Here is a 23,279-nt window from a genome sequence, read left to right on the forward strand (position 1 = left end):
CGTGTGTGTGTGTGTGTATGTGTGTGTGTGTGGGGGGGGGGTCAGGAAAATCATGGTCCAATGTAAAGTAAAGCTCTGATCAACACATTTAATTTTTAACCTGAATAATAACTACTCTTATAAAAAATCGCTTTATTTTTGCTGTAGTACAATACAGCCTGATTAAAATGTAGGTCCCTTTTTTGCTAATGTTCACAATGTATGGGCAAAATGACTAAAATATTTGGAAAGTAATGTCAGACTTCATAGCTAAGCCAGGATGTTCACAAACATAAGGATTCAAGAGAATGAAGTAGTTTAACTTGGTTAAAAGAGGCAGGAATGGGTAGAAAGGTAGAAAGGGGTTAGAAATGAAGAAAAGTGGCAAAGTTTGGTGAAATATGCAAAAATGGGTCAAAAAAGAGGTGGGAAAATGGAAAGTGGTAGGAAGTGGCTAAAATGGAAATCAAGTGGAAAATATGAGTCAAGAAAGGCACAACATAGGAAGGAGAATGGTGAAAGGCAGTTAAAATGTGGCAAAAATGGGTTAAAAGATGCAAAAGAGGGTCAAAGATATCAAAAAAGGTGCAAAAAATGGGAGGGAAAATGGTGAAAGGCAGCGAAAATTGGGATAAAAGAGGTAAATAATGGGTCAAAAAAGGCAAAAAGTGGCAATGATTGGAGGGAAAATGTTGAAAGGCAGCTACAAAGTGGATAAATTTGAAGAAAAGAGTTAAGTAGGTCAGGAAATGAAAAAAGGGAAAAAATTGGAGGGAAAATCGTTAAAGGCTCTTAAAACGTGGCAAAAATAGGTTAAAAGAGGCAAAAGTTGGTCAAGGATGGCAAAAAAGCTGCAAAAATGGGAGGGAAAATGGTGAAAGATAAAATTGAGATTAAAGAGGCAGAAATGGGTAGAAAAAGGCAAAAAGTGAAAATGATTGGAGGGAAAAGGGCCAAAGGCTGTTACAAAGTGGATAAATTAGGAAAAAGGAGTCAAAATTGGGTCAAGACATGAAAAAAAAGTGTTAAAAATTTGAGGGAAAATGGTGAAAGGCTGTTCAAAAGTGGTAAAAATGGGCTGAAAGAGGCAAAAGGGTCAAGAAAGGCAAAAAAGTGCAAAAAAGGGAGTGAAAATGGTGAAAGCCAGCTAAAGAGTGGCCAAATTGGGATGAAAGGCGAAATTGGAACACGCGTTAAAATCCGCTCACTTACATGTCTCCTTTTTCTGCGCTGGTAATCAGCTGATATAGGCATCTACTCTACTGAGCCAATCCCTTTTTGCAACAACCTCTCTCGATACAATCATCCTGCTGTTGTCATATTTAAAATCTCCTCCCCTTACACAGTCAGTCTGTTGTGTCAGCGTGACTGCTGTAACCTTCTCCACCCCAGCCACCTCCATCACAGTGTTCAGGTCCAGCTCTTCCCTGCTGTCCTGTATCCCTTCATCACTGCTGCCATGTCATCTCATCGGGGTCAAACTCCTCAGACGTCTGGTCCTCAGAAGTCCTATCCTACTCCTTTCGTCACCACCACCAATGTCCAAACTCCACAAGGGGGTATCTTATCCAGCTGTTAGCCTCACTACCTCTACAAGTTCATAAAGACACCATGATGGAGTCTGCCAAAGACATGTTCACATTTTCAAACGTTTTCAAACTTGAAATTGGTTTATTTTCTTTGATGATTCCCCCAGAAAACCATTAGAAAGGGAAACTTTGACCTCAGAATTATCCATTGCAACTTGTTTCCCTCACTTATACAGCAGGATGTAATTGTCAGATTTAATTGTCAACTTTTATTTTTTGTTTGTATATTTCATTGCGTCGTTTCCTTTTTGCCACTATTTGCCCATTTAAGGTGCCTTTACATGCCTTTTTTCCCACTGCATTCCACTTTTCCCAATTTTCCCCCCACATTTTTGCTGCTTTTGCCAATTTTAGTCACTTTTCGCTCATTTTCTCCCTCCTTTTTGATGTTTTCTGCCAATTTTAGCCAGTTTTCACTCATTTCCCCCCACCTTTTTGCTGCTTTTTACCAATTATTCACTTTTCTCTAATTTCCTGCCCATGTTTTTGCTGCTTATTGCCAAATTGAGTCACATTTCACTCATTTTCCCACACCTTTTTGCCAATTTTGGTAATTTTTCACTCATTTTCCCCCACCTTTTTGCTGCTTTTTGCCAATTTCAGTCACTTTTCACTCATTTTTCCCCACTTTGTTGCCAATTATTGTCATTTTTCGCTTGTTTTTGTTGCCCCTGTTTTTATACCATTACTGCCACCTGTAAGCCATTTTCTTTGTCACATCTCACCCATTTCTGCCACTTTGTCTCCACAACTTTTGTCACTTTTCACCAAGTCTCTGACATTTTCTGACTATTTTACCCCGTTCATCCATTTTTGGCCACTTTTTTTTTTTTTTTTTTTTGCAGCTTTTTCACCCATTTTATCAGCCTCAACTTAATTTTATTGCCACATAACCAACTTTTCACCACTTTGACTGTGGCTCTTGCAAAAGTATTTTTCAACAATTTGGCTCTTTGGTTGAGCAGAGTTGAGTAACACTGACTTAGACTGTTAATGGATATTGATATGAGCCTCAATATCAGTTAAAATGTATGATTCCATATCATTCCACATCATAACAATTCTACCTTCTATTGACTCTTATATCCATGCAGCAAATATCTGAGAGAGAGGTCTCAACCTCATTATCAGATACAAAACAAGATGGAAAAGAGTAGCTTTGCATTTGAACATCACGTGCAGTGTGCATTGTGAATTACACCTTGAGACTGAGCAGAAAGAAGGGACAAATAATGCATAATTCATTCTGTTATTGTGAATGAATATCCTGCTAAAATGGTGAGCAAAGGAGGGAAAATGTGAGAGAAATGAGAACTAAAGGGAGGAAGAATGAGAAAGAAATGAAGGAGGGAAAATGAGTGAAGTCTAAGAGAGGTGGAGGAGTATGAGTAAGAAATGGATGTAGGAGAATAAGACTGAACTGTGTGAAAATGTGCAGAGGGAGGGGTTGAAAGCAAGTAAGTGAATCAGCAAGAGATGAAGGGGCGTAGGGCGATCGCAGAGGGAGAGAAAGGTGGGAGGCGAGTGGACAGATCAATCACCAGAGGCCCCGGTGTTGTAACATTGAAACGAGGCAATGGCCAGGAACCAAACTTTCCACCCACACACTTCTTCTCTTTATCACCAACATCTCTCTCTTTCTCATATACAGAAAAAAACCCTCCTCTCCTTTTATTGCTTCTTTTCTCCTCTTCCTTAACAACACCTTACATCTTTCAGCATTTTAACGCCTTACTATATATCTCCTCCTCCTGGTAAGTGCTGACCCATACAGAGATAAATAGGAATATTCCCTTAAGAGCCATTAGAGGCAAACACAAGCCAATTTCCTGTCTATAGACGCTCGCTAGATGATGCTTAAAGCATATTATGCCATAACTCACAGCAGAGCACAAGTGGAGGGAATAAATATCACACGTTATAATGTGGAGGAAATACCCCCCAAAAGGCACAAATTGGCCAAATTTTCATAGTTTACAACTCAGATGGCTGCTGTAAATTGGCTGAAAGTGTTGCACTTGCAAAAATGTGGAGCTTTTACTCCTTTGGTGACTCACTGCAGTGCATCCAAGCCTGATTAAAGGCAAGTAGATGAGCTTTGGCTGTGATTTGCTTGTACACATGGTACTCCAGTCAGTTTTTTAAATAGCTATGAAACAAGTCTCAATATATAAAATCAAAATCTTTTCCTTTTTTAATTAATTGTCTGGGTATTTGTTTTTTTTCCACTGTTGTAGTATCTATCACAGGATGATGCCAGTATTCATTTCATAACTATTCAATGCTGCTTTTTGTTGCTTTAAAGATACAACATTTTCAATTTTTGCACTGCTATATCTCACCACTATAACTGGCGTTATGTCTGAGTGTCTGTGCTGATTTGCACGCCACACCATCGCTTCTATTGTCCCTTATTCCCTTTAGAAGACATCTTGGGTGAACTGGTTCGAAACTGGTGCCATGAAAAAATCTGAAATATATACAGATTTTCTACAAAATCCCCAAATATAGCGCCAAGACTTCTGCTGCATTCCGTTTACCTCAGAAGTTGGATATCGGAGCTGGGAATGACATCACACCTGACTCCATAACATCTGCTATGAACTTGTTAGAGCAAGTGACAGAGCCAGAAAACTTTGGACCACAAGGAAACATTTGTATACACCTGTGGCTAGATCCACAAGCTCTCTTTAAAGCACTTCTCCATGCTCTTATTAAACAAGGTAATACAGAGGATGTGTCACAGGTTGCTGCTATAATCCTTCATGAGGAGATGTTGGTTTCATTGCTGTTTTGTCAGCTGTAGTTGCCGGTGCTGTGTAAGCATGCTTGAATACGAGTCTGTCTGCTTGTAGCTAGCATCACACAACAGGTGGGCCATGTGATGCTTTGTTAAAGCTCCAGAAAAAAAGGGTGTGCTCTAAAACTTTGTAAATAAGTCAGGTGGCACAGCTTTAATGCTCCTGTTACTATGTTGTTGGCCAATCACTGCACATACGCACCAGCGCGCAGAGAAACTGAGCCATTATGCAGTTATTTGGGGAAAAACATCCTTTTCCATGCAAATTGGCCTTATTGTATAATGCATTTAATAATGCGGATGGTAATAGCATGGTATAAATAGCGTAAAGATTAGCCAACTGTCTGCAAAAGTGTGCTGCAGTTTTTATGGCACCCAAACTTTCCAGGGATCAGGAAACAATTTCACCTCAGTATGGCTTTAACATAAATGAAGTGTAAATCAGGTAAGTGGATGTTTCTTTGACATTACTATTAGTCCCAAAAACCTTAAAGTGTAGGATCCTCCAGAGGCTTGCAGTCGTGCATAAACCTACTATTCAGCCCCCCCTAACCAGTGCTCACAAGCAGAAACGGATGCAGTGGGCCCAGAAATACATGAAGACTCATTTTCAAACAGTCTTGTTTACTGATGAGTGTCGTGCAACCCTGGATGGTCCAGATGGAGGAGTAGTGGATGGCTGGTGGATGGCCACCATGTCCCAACAAGGCTGCGACGTCAGCAAGGAGGGGGCGGAGTCATGTTTTGAGGTGGAATCATAGGGGGGGAGCTTGTAGGCCCCTTTAGGGTCCCTGAAGGTGTGAAAATGACCTCGGCAAAGTATGTAGAGGTTTGACTTTTGTAGCAATATTATCTTCATGCATGACAATGCACAATATCATGCTGCAAAGAATCCCTCTGTGTCATTGGCTGCTATGGGCATAAAAGGAGAGAAACTCATGGTGTGGCCCCCATCCTCCCCTGACCTCAACCCTACTGAGAACCTTTGGAGCATCCTCAAGCTAAAGATCTACAAGGGTGGGAGGCAGTTCACATCAAAACAGCAGCTCTGGGAGGATATAACTCTTCAAAAACTCACAAGTTCAATGGATGCAAGAATGATATCAAAGAAGGGCTCCTATGTTAACATGTAACTTGGCCGATTAAGATGTTTTTGATTGAAATAACTTTGATTTCAGTAAATATGATCTCCTAATGCTGCAAATTCAACAAATGAACATTTACAGTTCTTTACAACCTATAAATTTTTTTGAAACTCTGTTTTGCTTAATAATTTAGTGAGATTTGTTACGTGTTCTGGGTGGTAATGGTCAGAAATGCAGCAGGAGTGGGTTTTATCTTAATCAGATGTGGCTTTAGCAGAAGTTTTTTATCAGATTGGGAAAGTTTTTCTTTCTTTGAAAGAGGAGCAAAGAACCCACTGAAAGCTTTTCTTAGCAGTGATGATGCTTTTGCACCTCTCTTCCTCTCTGCATGAGTTTGATCCACCAACAAGCTCCACCGTTTGTACAGTACAACAGCACCTGCCTGCAGAGCTCATGCTACTCACTGGAGCTGCTCATGCCTGCTACTGCGTTTTGTCTTGTCGCTCAGAATGATGAATGTGACAGACAGAACGTTTGCCCAACCTTTTTTGAAAAGTCCTGCCCCTCCCAGAGGGGATGACTCAAATATATCCGGTGCAATGGACATATGACAGTCCATCTGCCATGTTGGGTTACAGTGTTTTGGAGCCAGATAAGAAATACCCACAACCACATACAGAGATAGGCTGACACATACAGGACATGACGAAGAAGAGGTCATGACACGTGCTGCTGTCACTTTCTCCACCGTCTCCCATGAGAGAGAAATCAAACTCATGTGAAAGTGACACCAAGTTGCTCTGTCTGTGTTCGTGTGTTGATGTGTGGCCTCGTCCACACCTGCGTGCATGTTTATGTGAAGCTGTGCGAGGTCCACCTGAGAATACCTGCACATGTGTCTGTTTTTTGCTGCCCGTGTTTGTGTTCTTGGCTGACACTCTGACAGAGATGGATGAGGCGGTGGCAGCCCTGCGAGGGACTCGTGTGCTTTTGCGTCAGCGACCTCTGACTCGTGCGAGGTTGGCCGCGGCGGACACGTTCTCCCAGCGTGCATTAGTTAATGACCAATCGCTGTTTCGCTGCAAAACACACACTCAGGTGTGTTTCTCATCCTAAGAAGAGAGGGTGCGAGTGTGTGTTGGAGCAGATGGGTAATGGGCTGGAGGGAAGGGTGAATCCACAATGACTTGACGAATTTAAACAACCTAGAAGGACTCTTTGCTCAATTCTTCACTTGGAGCACTTCCAGAGTCGCTGATAGAACGAGGACGAATCAATTTGCTTTCACATTATTATCAGACACTCTTTGCAGCTCCATGTACGTGGAGCTTTCAACACCTGGATATGGTCAGGAAGTAAGTGTTACCTTTGTGTTAGACATAGACGGTAATTCAATCTGACGGGGGCTTTAAGATAAATGTCAACTTTTACTGTCCCTTTGTAATTTAAAGTCCTTTTCTTATTAATTTTAATGTATTTTTTCACTGATTTCAATCCACTGATTTAATTTTTTAAACACTCATTATATTGTTACAGCATGTCTGAGGTGACTTTGGCCAAATTATACAATTATCTCACTTCTAAACTTGAGTTTCGTGGTCATCTCATCTCATCATTAAACATAAATCTAGTTTATGACAGCTAGTTTTGAAATCACTTACTGGGCATCTGATGAATCATAATCTGAGCTGCATACTTGGGTCACTTAGGGTGCTTTCACGCTAGGAGCCTGGCCCCGGATCCGAGTGCACTTGAGCCCAAAGTCTGGTTCATTTTGGTAGTGTAAATGCAAACAAACCATGCCCAGGCACTGGGCCCGGGCCCACATCGAGAGGTGGTCCCCGGTGCGATTCAAGTGGACCCTGGCATGGTTTGGATGAGATGTGAATGCAACCCTGTCTGGATATGGGACAAAGCATCAAATCAGCTTTATGGCAACATTGTAAAAACTAACTTCTTTCCACAGCATAGCAGTTTGTTCACATTTTTCCTCAATGAAGGGTGGAAATCATCAGAATCCAGTCAATAAACGGTCTGTTGTGACTCACCTTACGGATGAACACAAGTTGGAGTCAGTGATGTAAAGGCAATAAAAGTCTCCTGTCACCTCAAAAACTGTTGTATCTGTGCAGCGCAAGCCCATCTAATCCTCTGAGCTGTAGTAGATGTGTAGATATAAAGAGCAAAGTTGCAGGCATCCTAAAAGGGATTTTAAATCATCCATGGCTGCAGGAAGGACTTTTTTGCCAGGTTAAAACAAACAAACAAAAAATCTTTGCTCAGGTCATGACCCGAGTGGTTGCCATGTTAGCTTCTTCTTTTCTCTCACAAGTGACACAAGTGGGCTCGGGCACAGATCAGTGTTGTTAGTGTGAAAGCCAGCCAGCAGCGCGGTTCAAAACAATTGGGCCTAATGTTAAAGGTGCTTTCACATTAGGCCCAGTTGTTTCGAATGGCGCTGTGGCACAATTCTAACCCCCCACCCTAGCATGCTTTCATATTACCAACACCGATCCATGTCTAGGCCCACTTCCACTCAGTCTGAGGTGGCGGTATGCACGTACTAACTGCATAGTCAAACATGTGAAAAGAAGTTTTCACGATGATGCCAAATAGCCAATGCGACACTCTTGAACTCGCATCTCCTCTGATCTGGGCCAGAGTCCACTTGAATTGTGCCGGAGACCACTTCCCTGTGGGCCTGGGCCCAGTGGCCAGGTATGGTTTGTTTGCCTTCACACTGTCCAAAACAAACCGGACTTGGGGGTCAAGTTCACCAAGCCCTTTGAGTGAAAGCCACCTTATTTCCAACTCCTTTTCACACTTGCACACTAATGCTCTTAATGCCCTTAAGGCGAGGTCATGCCTTTCTATGCACATCAGGAGCGATGCAATTTTGCAAAAAAAAAAAAAAAAAAAAAGAAAAAGCACATTCTAAAAAACATTTGTGATGTGAAAGTCCTCAGTGTGTTTTCTTCTGTCCTCTGATAGTGATATACACTATATTTCCAAAAGTATTTGCTCACTCACCTTGACTTGCATATGAAATTAAGTGACCATTCTTAATCCATCAATCCTAAAGCCAGAAAGGCATGCTCACATTGACACCAACAGCCAATTTAGAGTCACTAATTAACCTAATGAGCATGTCTTTGGTGGTGGGAAGAAGCCAGAGTACCCTGAGAGAACCCATCCATGCACGGGGAGAACATGCAAACTCTGCACAGAGATGCCCTGACCGGGAAGTGAACCAGCAACCTTCTTGCTGTGAGGCAACAGCGCTAACCCCTGGCTTATCTGTGTAACAAAGGAAAAAAAAAGCCCAGAGATCACCTGAGAAAACTTAAAGTGACGACTGAAATAAAAATTGAGAGCTCTGCAGAGCATGTGCATGCATCTCATAGAAAAAGGGACACAAAGAGCAGAGGAAAAGAGTAAAATATGAAAATATGTCAGACTGTATGATTTCATCTCTTTTCAGCTACGTAGACTGAGACTAACACCTGCTACCCCCTGAAGCTACAATGCATCTGAATGAAAGAAACAGGGAGATAAAGAAATAAATAGAGTAGAAATTAGCTGATAAAATCCCTGAAGTCCTCATTATGTGCTCATTAATTTAATGACGTTTCAGAGAGATTACATAAATCCAGATAACAGCAGCATAATCACATTTATTGTTAGATAATGTGACATTTCTAAGCAGTTATAAAAAACAGTTTATTGAGCATATATGAAAGGTTTATACTGTACATGCCTATGCTTTTGTAGAATAATAAACACTAGTGTAGTCTGGATTATGCAATGTTTAAAAGCTTTTTTTGTATCCAATCAGTATTTATGCATATTTCATTGAGCATTTATTATTTATCATCTGTAAACTTATGCACAGTTTGTCATGGTTTTGCAGGTGGTGGATGTAGAAAGGCTTTATTAAGGTTGATAAATTATTTACTCTAAAGACAAGCATACCAGAAGCTTGTTTTTTAATGCTGCTATTAACAATTAATGTCCAATCGAGATGTTTTAAATCAGAGAGCACCACGCTGGACCTAGAAGTGCCTGAGGTCCATATCTGTGTTCACACTGATGTCTGAGACAAAGGGGGGCGGGGCTTCTCCTGCTCTCTCCTCTTATTCTAAACACATGGAGTGAACACCTCTCACCTCCTCTCTTCTTTCCTCCTCCTCTCCTTCTCCTTCTTCCTCTGGCACAGTGCTGAGCCAGCGTTTCTGCCTCCTTCATCCTCTCTCTGTCTAATTCCTGCTGTCTCTCTCTCTAACAGTGGAACATGAAGCACATCGCTAATCAGGCCCTCATGCTCCACATTTACCTTCTTCTCTCATTACTGTTCACAAATAAAAGATTTTTAAAAACACCAGCAGTCAAACTTAGGCTCTGACCTTTTATTTGAATGACGTTCCTCCTCCTCTTCCTCCTCGGTTTCCTCATCTCACCCTGTCTTTATGGAAGCATCCCGCAACTTTGATGCTTTATTTTCTTCATCTCTTCATCTTCATACCATAATAACCCGCTCTAGACCCCTAAGAAAATAACCTAAAGGTCATTAAAACATAAACCTACATTTCTTCCAACATCGTCCATGAGAAAACAATATGAAAGGATATATGATCCAAAACAGACCACCTCCTCCTTTACACGTTAGGTCTAATAGGCCCTCCTCTAGTTGTGATTGACTGAAGTATCAATGTATGTGTGTTGGATCAGTAACAGTTTACCTACATTTTAACCCCTTTACATCATATTTTCTGTCTGTTTATGGCATTTTTAATACATTTAAGACACTTTATGATGTTTTTTGTTTCTGTTAACCAATCTCTGCCACCTTTAACCAATATTTACCACTTTTTAATCCTGTTTCACCACCTTTTCTGCCCACTTTGCCACTTTTTCAAGTGTTTACGAAACTTTCTCTGCCCATTTTGTCCAATTTTAACCATTTTATGACTTTTTCTGTCTGTTTTTGATATTTTTTACCCATTTTTGCCAATTCCTGCCCTTTTGTGGCTCCGTTAACCCATCTCCATCACTTCAATCCCATTTATCACTCTTTTATTGCCATTTCACTAACTTTTCTCCCCTTCTTCTCCTACTTTTAAATAACCCTTTCTACCACTTTTTCTGTCCATTAAGCAGATTTTAACCAAGTATTGCTACATTTTAAACCTTATTCATCACTTTTTCACTGTTTTTTTTTGCACTTGAAACCATTTTTTCACCACTTTCTACCTATTTTTTGCTTGTTGACCAATATTTGCCACTTTTTATTCCTATTTCAACACCTTTTCTGCCGTTTTTGCTTCTTTTTTTTAATGCTTTCCACCAGTTTTTCTGCCTATTTAACAGAATTTAACCAGCCATGGCCACATTGTAACCCTTCTTTATCATTTTATCGGTCTGGTTTTTGCACTTTTAACCAATTTTCTACCACTTTCTGACTATATTTTTTTTTTTTTTGCTTCTGTTAACCACTTTTAACCAATATTTGCCACTTTTTAACCCCTTTTCACCACTTTTTTGCCCACTTTGCTAATTTTCAGTCATTATTGCAACATTTTAACCAATATTCATCACTTTTTCTGCCTGTTTTTTTGCCCTTTTAACACATTTTTGCCAATTTCTGCTGGTTTTCTGCTTCTGGTCACCAATCTTGCCTGTTTTCACCAATATTTACCACTCTTTAATACTGTTTTATTACTTTCCTGTCAATTTCGCCACCTTTTCTGCCAATTTTAACTCACTTTTGCCGTGTGGGAACCCCTGTGCATCACTTTTTCTGTATGTTTTTTGCACTATTTACCCATTTTTGTCACTTTCTGCTGATTTCCTGCTTCTGTTAATCAATCTTTTTCACTTTAAACCCATTTTTGCCACTTTTTAATCCTATTTAACTACTTTTTCTGCTCATTTTGCCACTTAAACCTATTTTTTTCCACATTTAACTCCTCTTAATCACTTCTGTCTCTTTTTTGCACTTTTAGCCCATTTTTCACCACTGTCTACCTATTTATTTATTTATTTATTTATTACCTCTGTTAAAGTTGGTTTAGTCCTGTTTCTGTTCATCTGTTTAGGTTGGGCTACCAGCTTCAATACATTAATTGCTATAAGTTAAGTCCCATGTTTAATGCACTAAAAGAAATATTGCGACAAATAATAGAAATCCCCCTGCAGCCAATCCACCACAGCTCCTTAATGTTGCCCCCTTTTTTCCCCACTGTTTGCTTATTTTCTTTTTAATCCATTTCAAGTTCTTTTTCTGTAGTTGAGTTCATGTAAATCCTTATTTTCATGTAGTTCTTTATTTATTTAATTTAAAAAACAGTAAGGTAATTACCTTAGTTTAGGAGAGTACAAAAAATCCGAAATGAAAAAAAAACAAAACAAAAAAAAACACTAAATTTAAATGCGAAAGAAAGAATTTCATAATGCAACAAAAAGGGGAGATTAATTAAGACTATTCTGAGATTAATCTTGATTAAATCAAGTGTGTAGAGCCCTATTTTAGATTTTTCAGTATAAAAGTTCTACATATTGAATATTCAATAATGGATCAACTGGATGTTGATAAATCCAGTCATGTAAACAGGTTCCTGCTAAACAGCAGAAACTGTAAATCCAATTTCAAATGCTTTAACAGCAACATGATTGGATTGACAAAGCTTGAATGTAAACTGGCCATGCAGCAAATGCTTCTCTTTCATGACATTAAAGGACTGGCCTGGGGTCTGAGAGTTTCTCTCCTCAGAGAGAGCACCGTGTGATCCAGTGTTGTCACGAAACAACACGGTACATCCAGCGCTCAGTGTTTGTGTGTTTCCTGCAGCAGTATGGTTGCATCTTGTCACCAGATTCTGTGTGACACTCCTAATTAGGCTCTCAGCGACAGACTGTCCACACAGAAAGTTGTTTCACCCACACAAACACAGTCTTCCTGACTCAGGGGGTACTGCATCGTCAAGACAGGAAACACCCTGGGTGTCGTGGCAACCTGAGGAGTACTGTGGGACAGGCATGCCGTGCATCACCGTGGGCGACAACAACCCTGGGAATCTACTCCGTGCTGCTGCTTTTCCTTTAGAATCTCTCTGTTACCCTCTCACTCTGTTTAACACTAGAAAGACCATGACCATCATTTTAACTGTTTTCACATTCTTAAAATCTTTGACTTGGCTTAAAAAGATACAGTAATGCTGATTGGCCAGAATTATTCCAATGATGAATATTAAAGAATTTAACAAAATGCACAAAAGATGAAAACATGATCACTTCTACCAAAAAAGACCACAGGCAGTCAATGTGACTGCAAATTTCTTTCGATCCATCCATCTATCCCTGCATCCATCATCCATCATCCATCCATCAATCCATCCATCCATTAATCCATCCATCCATCCATCCATCCATCCATCCATCCATCCATCCATCAATTAATCCATCTATCCATGCATCCCTGCATCCATCATCCACCAATCCATCCATCCATCCATCCATCCATCCATCCATCCATCCATCCATCAATTAATCCATCTATCCATGCATCCCTGCATCCATCATCCACCAATCCATCCATCCATCCATCCATTCATCCATTCATCCATCCATCCATCCATCCATCCATCCATTTATCCATCCATCCATGCATCCCTGCATCCAAGCATCCATCCATCATCCATCCATCAATCCATACATCCATCCATCCATCCATCCATCAATTAATCCATCCATCCATGCATCCCTGCATCCATCATCCACCAATCCATCCATCCATCCATCCATCCATCCAGGCATTATCCATCATCCATCCATCAATCCATGCATCCCTGCATCCATCATCCACCAATCCATCCATCCATCCATCCATCCATCCATCCATCCATCCATCCATCCAGGCATTATCCATCATCCATCCATCAATCCATGCATCCCTGCGTCCATCCATCCATTCTTCTATGCATCCAACCATCCATCCATCCATCCATCCATCCATCCATCCATCCAAGCATTCATCCGTCATCCATGCATCAATCCTGTTATCCATCCATCCATCCATCCATCCATCCATCCATCTATTCTTCTATCCATCCATCCATCCATCCATCCATCCATTTATCCATCCATCCATCTATCCATCCATCCATCCATCCATCCATCCATCCATCCATCCATCAACCCATCCATCCATCCATCCATTCATCCATCCATCCATGCATGCATCCATCCATCAACATGCATCCATCCATCCATCCATCCATCTATTCATCCATGCATGCATCCATCCATCAACCATGCATCCATACATCCATCAATCCATCTATTCATCCATGCATGCATCCATCCATCAACCATGCATCCCTCCATCCATCCATCCATGCATCCACCCATTCATCCATCCATCCATCCATCCATCTATCGAAATTTCTATGCATCCATCTATCAATCCATGCTTCCATCCATCTATGCATGCATCCATCCATCCATGAATCTATACATCCATCCATCCATCCATCCATCCATGCATCCATGCATCCATGCATCCATCTATCCATCTATCTATGCATCCATCCATCCATCCATCCATCCATCCATCCATCCATCCATCCATCCATCTATCAGTCCTTGCATCCATTTATCCATCCATCCATCATTCTTACATGCATCCATCCACCCATCAATCCATGCATCCATCCATCCATCAATCAATCCAAGCATCCATTCATCCAAGCATCCATTCATCTTTGCATACATCCATGCTGTTCTGTTGTCAGATGAACCCAAAAGTCTTTTTCTTGAAATTGCAGACGCAGACCCCTGCAGACTAGAGTAGTGGACCATCCAGCTCGTTATTAGTTCACAGTTCAAAAGCCTGCATCTCTGATGCTATGGGGTTACACTAGTTTAGTCTATTAAAAGTGCAGGCATTTTTAAATATAGAGATAGTGGTTAGTGGCTGTATGTGATGACAAATAACATTGAAAATGTCTACATGAAGTAGTTAAAATGTATATCATTGTGTAATTTTGATGGAAAAAAATCCCAACATAGTAAATGTTCTTTTTGTTTTGGGTCTCTATGATTGGAAATAACAGAGTTTGTAATTCAGCAGCCAAATTGACCTCTCACTGTCTTTCTGGTAGGTTTGGAATTCTGGTCTTTCCAGTGTTAACTCTCTCTTTGTCTCTCTCTGTAATCATATCCTTTACACCATAGGCTCCCAATCTAATCTCATGCATCGGTACTCTTTAATTAAACTGATTTGCAGAGACCCTCTCTTCCAGTCTGTCTTCAATTCATTCATACCCCATACCCAAACACACACGTACTACATCCTCATTCGGCTGCGTTCTCAGCTCTGCAATCAGCCGAAATGCCACGCAGTTCACAAAATGTTACTCCTAATTATTTCCTGATCGCACTGGAGCAGCTGTTTCCCATCCAATACAATTGCTCTTTGATTGGTGACACCAAACAGGCGACACGTTGACAATAAACAGCCAGCCTGGGATGTCCTGGAATGACACCTCAGGGAGGGCGGAGAAGTCAAATTGTCACTTGCCGTTGTTGGTGCATTTCATTTGGAGGCTGAAATTGAATCGAGCGAGATGAGGGTTATCCTCGCAGAGCAGCGGCTTTAAACCTGCAGCAGCTAATCACAGCAAACGAGAAAACACACACACAAACACACACGTATGGAGTGTGTACAGTAGCTCCTACGCCTCTGAGTCCAATTTTCAGCACAGAGATAAAAGAAAAAGAGAAAAAGCTACAGTACTTTCTTCCTCTTTCTAATTCACTCTTTGTTCACCTGCTTATCTATCGCCTTCTCTTTCTCGCCTGCATTCTAAGGGATTCAATTTCCCTCCAGCGAGTAAACTGAACTGTAATTATACAAGCCGCTTTATTGAACTGGATGGGGATAATTCCCTTTACGCATCCAGAGACGAGGCCTCACGTTTAAAACCCATCCAGGCAACCCCATCATCTCTAGCCAGCCCTGGTGATCTCCTCACACATCTGTCCATCTGCTCATGAGTCGTTATTCTTCTCCCAGTCGACCCTTTAGTGCCTCACTTCCTCCTTTTCTGTTGGCGGGTCACCCTGTCTGGCTCAATCCTGGTGATTCTAGCTACTGCCGTCATGTATCTCCAATATTCCAGGGATGCCAGTGAGGTTGTAGAACCCTGTGTTGAAGCTCATGGTGTTTGTACTGGGTTAGTGGATGGTTGTTGTCTTATTGAGGAGCAGAGGCTTTAGTTAATCTGTGTGGCTAAAGTAACAGCATGGACACACAAAACCAGGAAACACCCAAACTTACCACTACAGGCCAATAAGAGCCTTGTTAGAGGTGCAAAAACCCTCCTACATCTCATTTCAACACCCCTGATACAATAACTTAAGCGCTGTCCAATCAGATTTTTGTAATCTGACAGGTGTTTATTAGTACTATTATCAATAAAGCATAGAAATAATCAATACTATTAAAAACTATAAGCCAATGTGAAGCTTTGTAGGCTTCACTCAGCTTTGTTAATTAAAATAACTGCCCATTTCCCATGACGAAGATAAAACAAAGAGCAACTTAGCTAAGATTTGATCATTTTTGATGACAAAAAGTAAATTTTTCATGACAGAGACTCAAACAAGACAAAAATGTTCTTGCCAGGATGCTGCACATTCAAAATCCATCAGGTTTAACCACTGTGCAAATCTGGTATGTCAGAAATTTCCCAAGCATATTTTCAATTTAACTGTTGATAGAAAATTAATCTTTATCTATATTATTGATGGTTATATACACTTTATTGCCAAAAGTATTTGCTCACCTGCCTTGACTCACATATGAACTTAAGTGACATCTCATTCTTAATCCGTAGGGTTTAATATGACGTCGGTCCACCCTTTGCCGCTATAACAGCTTCAACTCTTCTGGGAAGGCTTTCCACAAGGTTTAGGAGTGTGTTTATGGGAATTTTTCACCATTCTTCAAGAAGCACATTTGTGGGGTCACACCCTGATGTTGGACTAGAAGGCCTGGCTTTCAGTCTCCACTCTAATTCATCCCAAAGGTGTTCTATCAGGTTGAGGTCAGGACTCTGTGCAGGCCAGTCAAGTTGATCCACACCAAACTCTCTCATCCATGTCTTTATGGTCCTTGCTTTGTGCACTGGTGCACAGTCATGTTGGAACAGGAAGGGGCCATCCCCAAACTGTTGCCACAAAGTTGGGAGCATGGAATTGTCCAAAATCTCTTGGTATGCTGAAGCATTCAGAGTTCCTTTGACTGGAACTAAGGGGCCAAGCCCAGCTAATCTGAAGGCCACATGAAGTTTGGAGGTCTGTAGCCACTGACTCTGCAGAAAGTTGGCGACCTCTGCGCACCATGTGCCTCAGCATCTGCTGACCCCACTCTGTCATTTTACGTGGCCTACCACTTGGTGGCTGAGTTGCTGTGGTTCCCAATCACTTCCACTTTGTTATAATACCACTGACAGTTGACTGTGGAATATTTAGAAGTGAGGAAATTTCACCACTGGACTTGGTGGCATCCTATCACAGTACCACGCTGGAATTCACTGAGCTCCTGAGAGCGAGCCATTCTTTCACAAACGTTTGTAGAAACAGTCTGCATGCCTAGGTGCTTGATTTTATACATCTGTGGTCATGGAAGTGATTGGAACACCTGATTTTAGTCATTTGAATGGGTGAGTGAATACTTTTGGCAATATAGTGTATGTAAAGGCTGGGTCCTCTGTAGCTAGGTCCTTTGAAGTATACTACCCCTGAATTGGGACACAGCTAGAGTCATCAATGACTCATTTATCTCATGAGAAGGTTAATAAGGGCCATAATACCTCCAACCTATGATTGCTTTCTTGGTAGTATTGACCAACAAGATTTTGTTCCCATGGTTTTTGACCATAAAGAAAATTTATGAAAAGAGAATAAAGACAGAAAATACCTACACACGGGCAATTATATGAATTAATGACTATTTTTGTCAAGAATTTTGCAGTTGTTTTATCTAAACAAAAAAAGAAGTCTGGATGTTTTCTTTTAGCTAGATGGACCTAGATTCGAATCCAAAGATTGCAGAACTGACAACACACTGACCTTTGCCCCCTGAGGCTGAACCACTTCATAAAATTAGCCTATGGGATCCAAGATGGCTTCCTCTCACAAGCACAAGTAACATGTAATTCTATTCAATTCTTTTTAGATTTATTTTTAAATCATCAGCTTTATTTTTGTGTTTCTCCAGCAGACTGGAAGAAAGAAAAAGAGGAAATGTGTCGGGGCGTGCTGTATTGCAGTAGACTCTAACTTACAGTGGTATCTGAACATAAAGGAAGGAAAGTCTACGACCAACTCCTTCACAGAACACTAACATTGCAGCCTGAATATTGCTAAGCTTGCAAGTTTCTTCAGGTCCATTTATGGAGGGTCGTTTGAAGTCAATAAGCTCTAAGTGTTTCATTAGTCTAGTTTAACCTCTGATGACTATCTGCTGCAGAGGAGAAATAATCACAACTATCAATTAACGGCTCTGTATGGCGTTATAATGATCGCCTTTAAATATTATCCACATACACAGACACTCTAATCCTGCAGGTGATCTAGTTTCTAAGCTCATGATGGTCATGTGTGATTGTGGGATTAACTATCTACTTCTATCAAAGGGGATCATGTTTCACTTTAACATGTGGAACAGCTTTAGAATCTCTCATTTGAAGGGGAACTTGCCAGAAAAGAAGTCCAGCCATCCATTTTCTACACTGGAGCCAACCCATTTGTCACTGGGTGAGAGGGAGGGAACCTTGTACTGTCACCAGCCAACTGCAGAGCTGAGTAAAGACTGCCTCATCTTTGACAAACCGGCTAAGCTTTCTCAGTGCATGTGAAATAGGTATCCAGTGACGACAACCCAAATGTTACCCATTTCCATCAGTGTAATTATTATGAGGCAAGGCAATGATTGAAAACATGTGGCATTTACTCTTCAAGTTTAATTTGTATAAAAACACCAACAAATGTTGCGTACACATGCTTTGCAAAGCGTCTCTGTTAGCCCATCTGAGGTTTTTGCACAAATTGTGAGCTGCAATGGATCAACTCGGTTTGTCCTTTGCCGAGAGCTGCAGCGGGCTTAAACAGTGTCAGAGACGCAGCTAAAAACACGGTAGCTCAGTACACTCACAGGTACTGCTGCTAGAGATAAGTGAAACTGATGGAAAACTAGATAGTTCTGTAACATTTTAAGTAGGTTAATTAGACAGCATCAAAAAGAACACAATTTCCATTTCTAAGAACATATTCTGTTTTTTAAGGTTAATGCTAGCCCAAGTTTGCCTTACATCATCTTTTAATTATTAGTTAAAATAATCTTCAGAATCAGATGTAGCTGAAACTACGTAAGCACTCTCATATGTAGCTTATGATGAGGGAATAGTAGCTCAAGGCTGATAAGCTAAGCACATGGCATTCATGAATACAGTTTCTTTTAAAATTAATTCCATGCAAAGAGACACTGACCTTGTGAAGCAGATGGATTTGCCCGTTTCTATATTTGTCACTGGTGAATCCATCTTGCAAAGCTCCAGATGGATGTGATTCACACATCCATCTGATAAACCACTCATACACAGCGTTTGGGAAAGGGCAGAGGCTTTGAAAAAAACTCGGAGGGTGATTGGATAAACGTTCTGTCCGTCACATCTTTACGGGCCAATCAGAGCAACAAAACATGTGACGTGGACGCTACCGAGGAGTAAAACGGCTCTGTATAACATGAAACATGGCAACTGTACACATGTCAGTGCACAACTTTAGTCGTTTTTGAAAAGAAATCAACTCACTGCTGTTCTTTGTTCTTCTTTTAAGGAAGAAATGTCATCAAGTTCTGGTAAAACTGGCACTTTAGCAGCATCCACACTAATCTCTTCTGCCATATCTGCACCAGTCTCTTGTTGCTGCTTGTTTATGTCACGACTTCGCCGCGCCCGAATGTACCGGCCCCTGGACGCTGATTGGTCCTGTCTCTTGCTAACTGGGCCCAGATGGGAGCCTTGCAAGATGGATTCACCAGCGAGAAATTTCGTAAACGGGTGAATCAATCTTCTTTGCAAGGTTAAGTCTTTACTTGTTTAGGCTAAGGCGTAATGACATGGACACGGTATTCTTTTTCACAACATCACACTTTGAACATAAAATGATCCAAGGAAAAACTGCAACAATGCATCAGGTTATTACCTGAATCAGAACAGGGCAAACATGCAATAGATGTGAAATCACCCAAGTCTCCTTCTAGTGTTGTAATGTACCCGTACTTTAACTTAGGAATGGTTTTCTGGTGCTTCATCCACTGCTGATTGTAACAGAAATACAATAGACCAGGGCTCTTTAATTAGTTTGGAGTGAAAAAGCTTCTATATGAAGAGCCAGTGCTGTGAAAAGTATTAGCCCTCTTCCTGATGCATATTTTTCACACTGAAATGTTTCAGGACATCAAAAAATAAATATATAAATAAATAAATAAATATTAGACAAAGATAACCTGAGTAACTATGAAAGTTAGTTTTTAAATTATGGCTTCATTTTTTAAAGGAAAAAAAGCAATCCAAACCTACCTGGCCCTACGTGAAAGTCACTGCCGCCTACCCCTAACCACTGCTTGTGCCATCCTTGTTTCATTTAAGGTCATGCCACCGCACCTCAATCAGATTTTAATCCAGATTTTGACTAGGCCACTCCTCTTGATTTTGTTTTTTTTAGTCCATTCAGAGGAGGACTTGCTTGGGATCATGTCAAGTGTGCTTGATCTTGAGGTCATGAACTGATGGTTGGACATCCTCATGGTTCCGTCGATCACAGCAAGTGGTCCTGGTCCCTCTGGTCACACCATAAGGCAGGGGTCATCAGGTACATTTGCACAAGGGCCAGATTTAGTCTCAACAGAAACTCTGGGGGCAGGACTTTCAAATATACAAAATTCAATTGATTTTTTGGTCTGATTGAAGTATTATTGTAGTAGTATTTGTATCTTCTTTCAAACAAAGAATATTTTAAGTCATTACCAGTGAGCTCTGTCCCTACTATCCACAAGGAGACAGATCTGACAACAGAAACGGCTGGACCCCTGAAAATCCAAGAGAATGGGCCCTCCCAAAGGTCATTTAGCACCAATATAAACCCATTTTTGACACTTTTAACCCTTTTTTGATACTTTTCCCCTCTTTTTGCTTCTTTAACACAATTTTTGTACAATTCTAACCCTTTTGAACTACTTTTCCTGCATGTTTTATCCCCTTTGTGACACTCTTTTATCCACATTTTGCCACTTTCAATTTTTGCCACTTTTTAACGCCTTTTCATTACATTTTTTCAACAGCTCTTGCAACTTTGAAACCAAATATTCCCCCTTTTGACTCATTGTTGATACTTTTTGCCCCTTTTTGCCTCTGTAACCCAATTCTTAAAAGATTTTAACCCCCTTTAAACCACTTTTCCTGCATGTTTTATCCCCTTTGTGACACTCTTTTATCAATTTTTAACCCCTTTTCATTACTTTCTTGCACAATGTTTTGTCATTTGTAACCAATTTATGACACTTTTTGCCCCCTTTTTCCTCTTTAGCCAGTTTTGCCACATTTTAACCTCTTTTCACCACTTTATCTGGTCATTTTTGCGACACTTCTTCCAACCTAAATCCTATTTTTAAATATCTACTAATTGTGACAGTAAATCTCTGTAAAAACAGGCCAAATATGGTAAATCCTTCTAAAACTAATTCAATGTTAATTTTTTGTGGGTTGGATTTAACAGCTGCAGACATTTAAAACTAAAAGATACTCTTGAAATCTTCTTTTCTTCCTTCTCTGAATTTAATGATCTTTGGGGGGCTGGACAGGAAGTTTTGGGGGGCCTGATATGGGCCGCCAGTTGATGATCAGTGCCATAAGGCGTCTTTACTTAACAGAGAAAACTGGATATGGTCCCAGGGTGCAAACACACTCCAGCATGGCCTACAGCACAAACCTGGAAGTGCCTTTTTCAGATCCTTTCTCCCTCTTTATGAGGAATTCATCCGTGAAAACAAAGTGTTGATTTTTTGTTTAGTAAGCTCGCCTTATGAGGGGATGTTTTTATTGAACTCAGACCTCCATTCAAACTAGAACTAGGCAGTGGGCAGCGCTGAGCAATGCTGATCTTAACTTCCTGTTAATGGTGAATATGGAAGGGGGGTTTTCATGTTTCAAAATTGACTTTTTTTTGTTTGAATTAATATAGATAAATCAGAGCAGAAATCATACATAAGGTTTTTTTAAGGGGCCACAAAAATGACCTAGGGGGGTCTGATTTGGCCTCAGAGCCCCCATTCCCCTGTCATTAGACCATTAAAAATCTAAATATCTTCCCAAAATTGTGTTAACCAGTCAAACAAATTCCTCTTGCTAGTAGTCCTGCCTTCATGGAAGTCCGTGGTTTAGGTTTCATGCCGTAGAGCATCTCTAGGGTTGATGGTATGTTTTCATCTCTTGAGGGACTCTCGACCTCTCAGCACAGCATATGCTTCCTGTATGATGGCTTAACTGAAGCTAACCTAAGATCATCTTCCAGAGTGCTTGAGAGCCAGAGATCCTTTAGTGGCCGGCTCATTTGCTCTATAAGGAAGAGTATGTAAAAGATCTGGCAACCATCTCACACATCCGCACCGACATGTTAAGCCGTAATGACTATCGTCAGGCCGATCATTACTGGCATGCAACAGGGAGGCAAAACGGGACTAATTGCTTCCTTCTAAGTCCCTGGAGATCTACTGTGTACATAAATGATGGCTTATAGAGAAGTGAGGGGTGAGGAGAGACAGGAGGCAGGTTTTCAATAAGGTGATCAGCTTTCCCATGTAGCTTAGCTCTCTATCTTTAATTGGAGGGAAGGTGAGGAAAGCTGGAAGTGGTGGTGATCTAATTGCTGGGTGTTCAGGAGAAGGGTTTTTGTAATTACGGTGAGAAGTCAAAGCCCCTTTAGGCTGCAGAGGGATTGGGAGCAGAGAGGCTAAGAGATGTCGAAATGGAAAGGATATTAAATGATTAAGCAGAAAGGGCAACAAACATCACCGAGCAAACATCAGGTGTGCCGAGAAGGTGGAGAGAAGAACCTGTCCAGGAAACAGCTTTTAGTAAAACTGTTGAACTGGCCAAACAAACCACGGACAGTACTTACTGGTGTCCTTTCATTGCACTAAAATGAAGTCAAAATAACCTTACGCTGGGTGCTGACATAAACTATATTGCCAAAAGTATTCGCTCACCTGCCTTGACCTGTATATGAACTTAAGTGACATCCCATTCTTAATCCATAGGGTTTAATATGACGTCGGTCCACCCTCTGCAGCTGTAACAGCTTCAACTCTTCTGGGAAGGCTTTCCACAAGGTTTAGGAGTGTGTTTATGGGAATTTTTCACCATTCTCCAGAAGTGCATTTGTGAGGTCACACACTGATGTTGGACGAGAAGGCCTGGCTCTCAGTCTCCTCTCTAATTCATCCCAAAGGTGTTCTATCAGGTTGAGCTCAACCATCAGATTGCCAGATGGAGAAGCACAATTGGTCACTCCAGAGAACGTGTCTCCACTGCTCTAGAGTCCAGTGGCGGCATGCTTCACACCACTGCATCTGATACTTTGCATTGCACTTGGTGATGTATGGCTTGGATGCAGCTGCTCAGCCATGGAAACCCATTCATGAAGCTCTCTACGCACTGTTCTTGAGCTAATCTGAAGGCCACATGAAGTTTGGAGGTCTGTAGA

At 40.9% G+C, this 23,279-nt stretch overlaps 1 protein-coding gene across 2 annotated transcripts in view; it reads right to left on the reverse strand.

Moving 5' to 3' along the window:
* Window positions 1-23,279, reverse strand: part of fgf11a (fibroblast growth factor 11a) — a 191,699-nt gene that overhangs the window by 114,333 nt on the left and 54,087 nt on the right. The window contains exon 1 of one of the 2 annotated variants that reach the window (XM_041779763.1): window positions 9,857-9,979. The exons of the other annotated variant lie outside the window; for it this stretch is intronic. Within the exon in view, the coding sequence (XP_041635697.1) occupies window positions 9,857-9,905 (49 nt within the window). The 5' untranslated portion in view covers window positions 9,906-9,979. Of the gene's footprint in view, window positions 1-9,856; window positions 9,980-23,279 lie in introns of those variants that run through there. 2 annotated transcript variants of the gene reach the window in all.

This window comes from Cheilinus undulatus, linkage group 22 (genome assembly GCF_018320785.1).
Source record: "Cheilinus undulatus linkage group 22, ASM1832078v1, whole genome shotgun sequence".
NCBI classification, from domain to species: domain Eukaryota; kingdom Metazoa; phylum Chordata; class Actinopteri; order Labriformes; family Labridae; genus Cheilinus; species Cheilinus undulatus.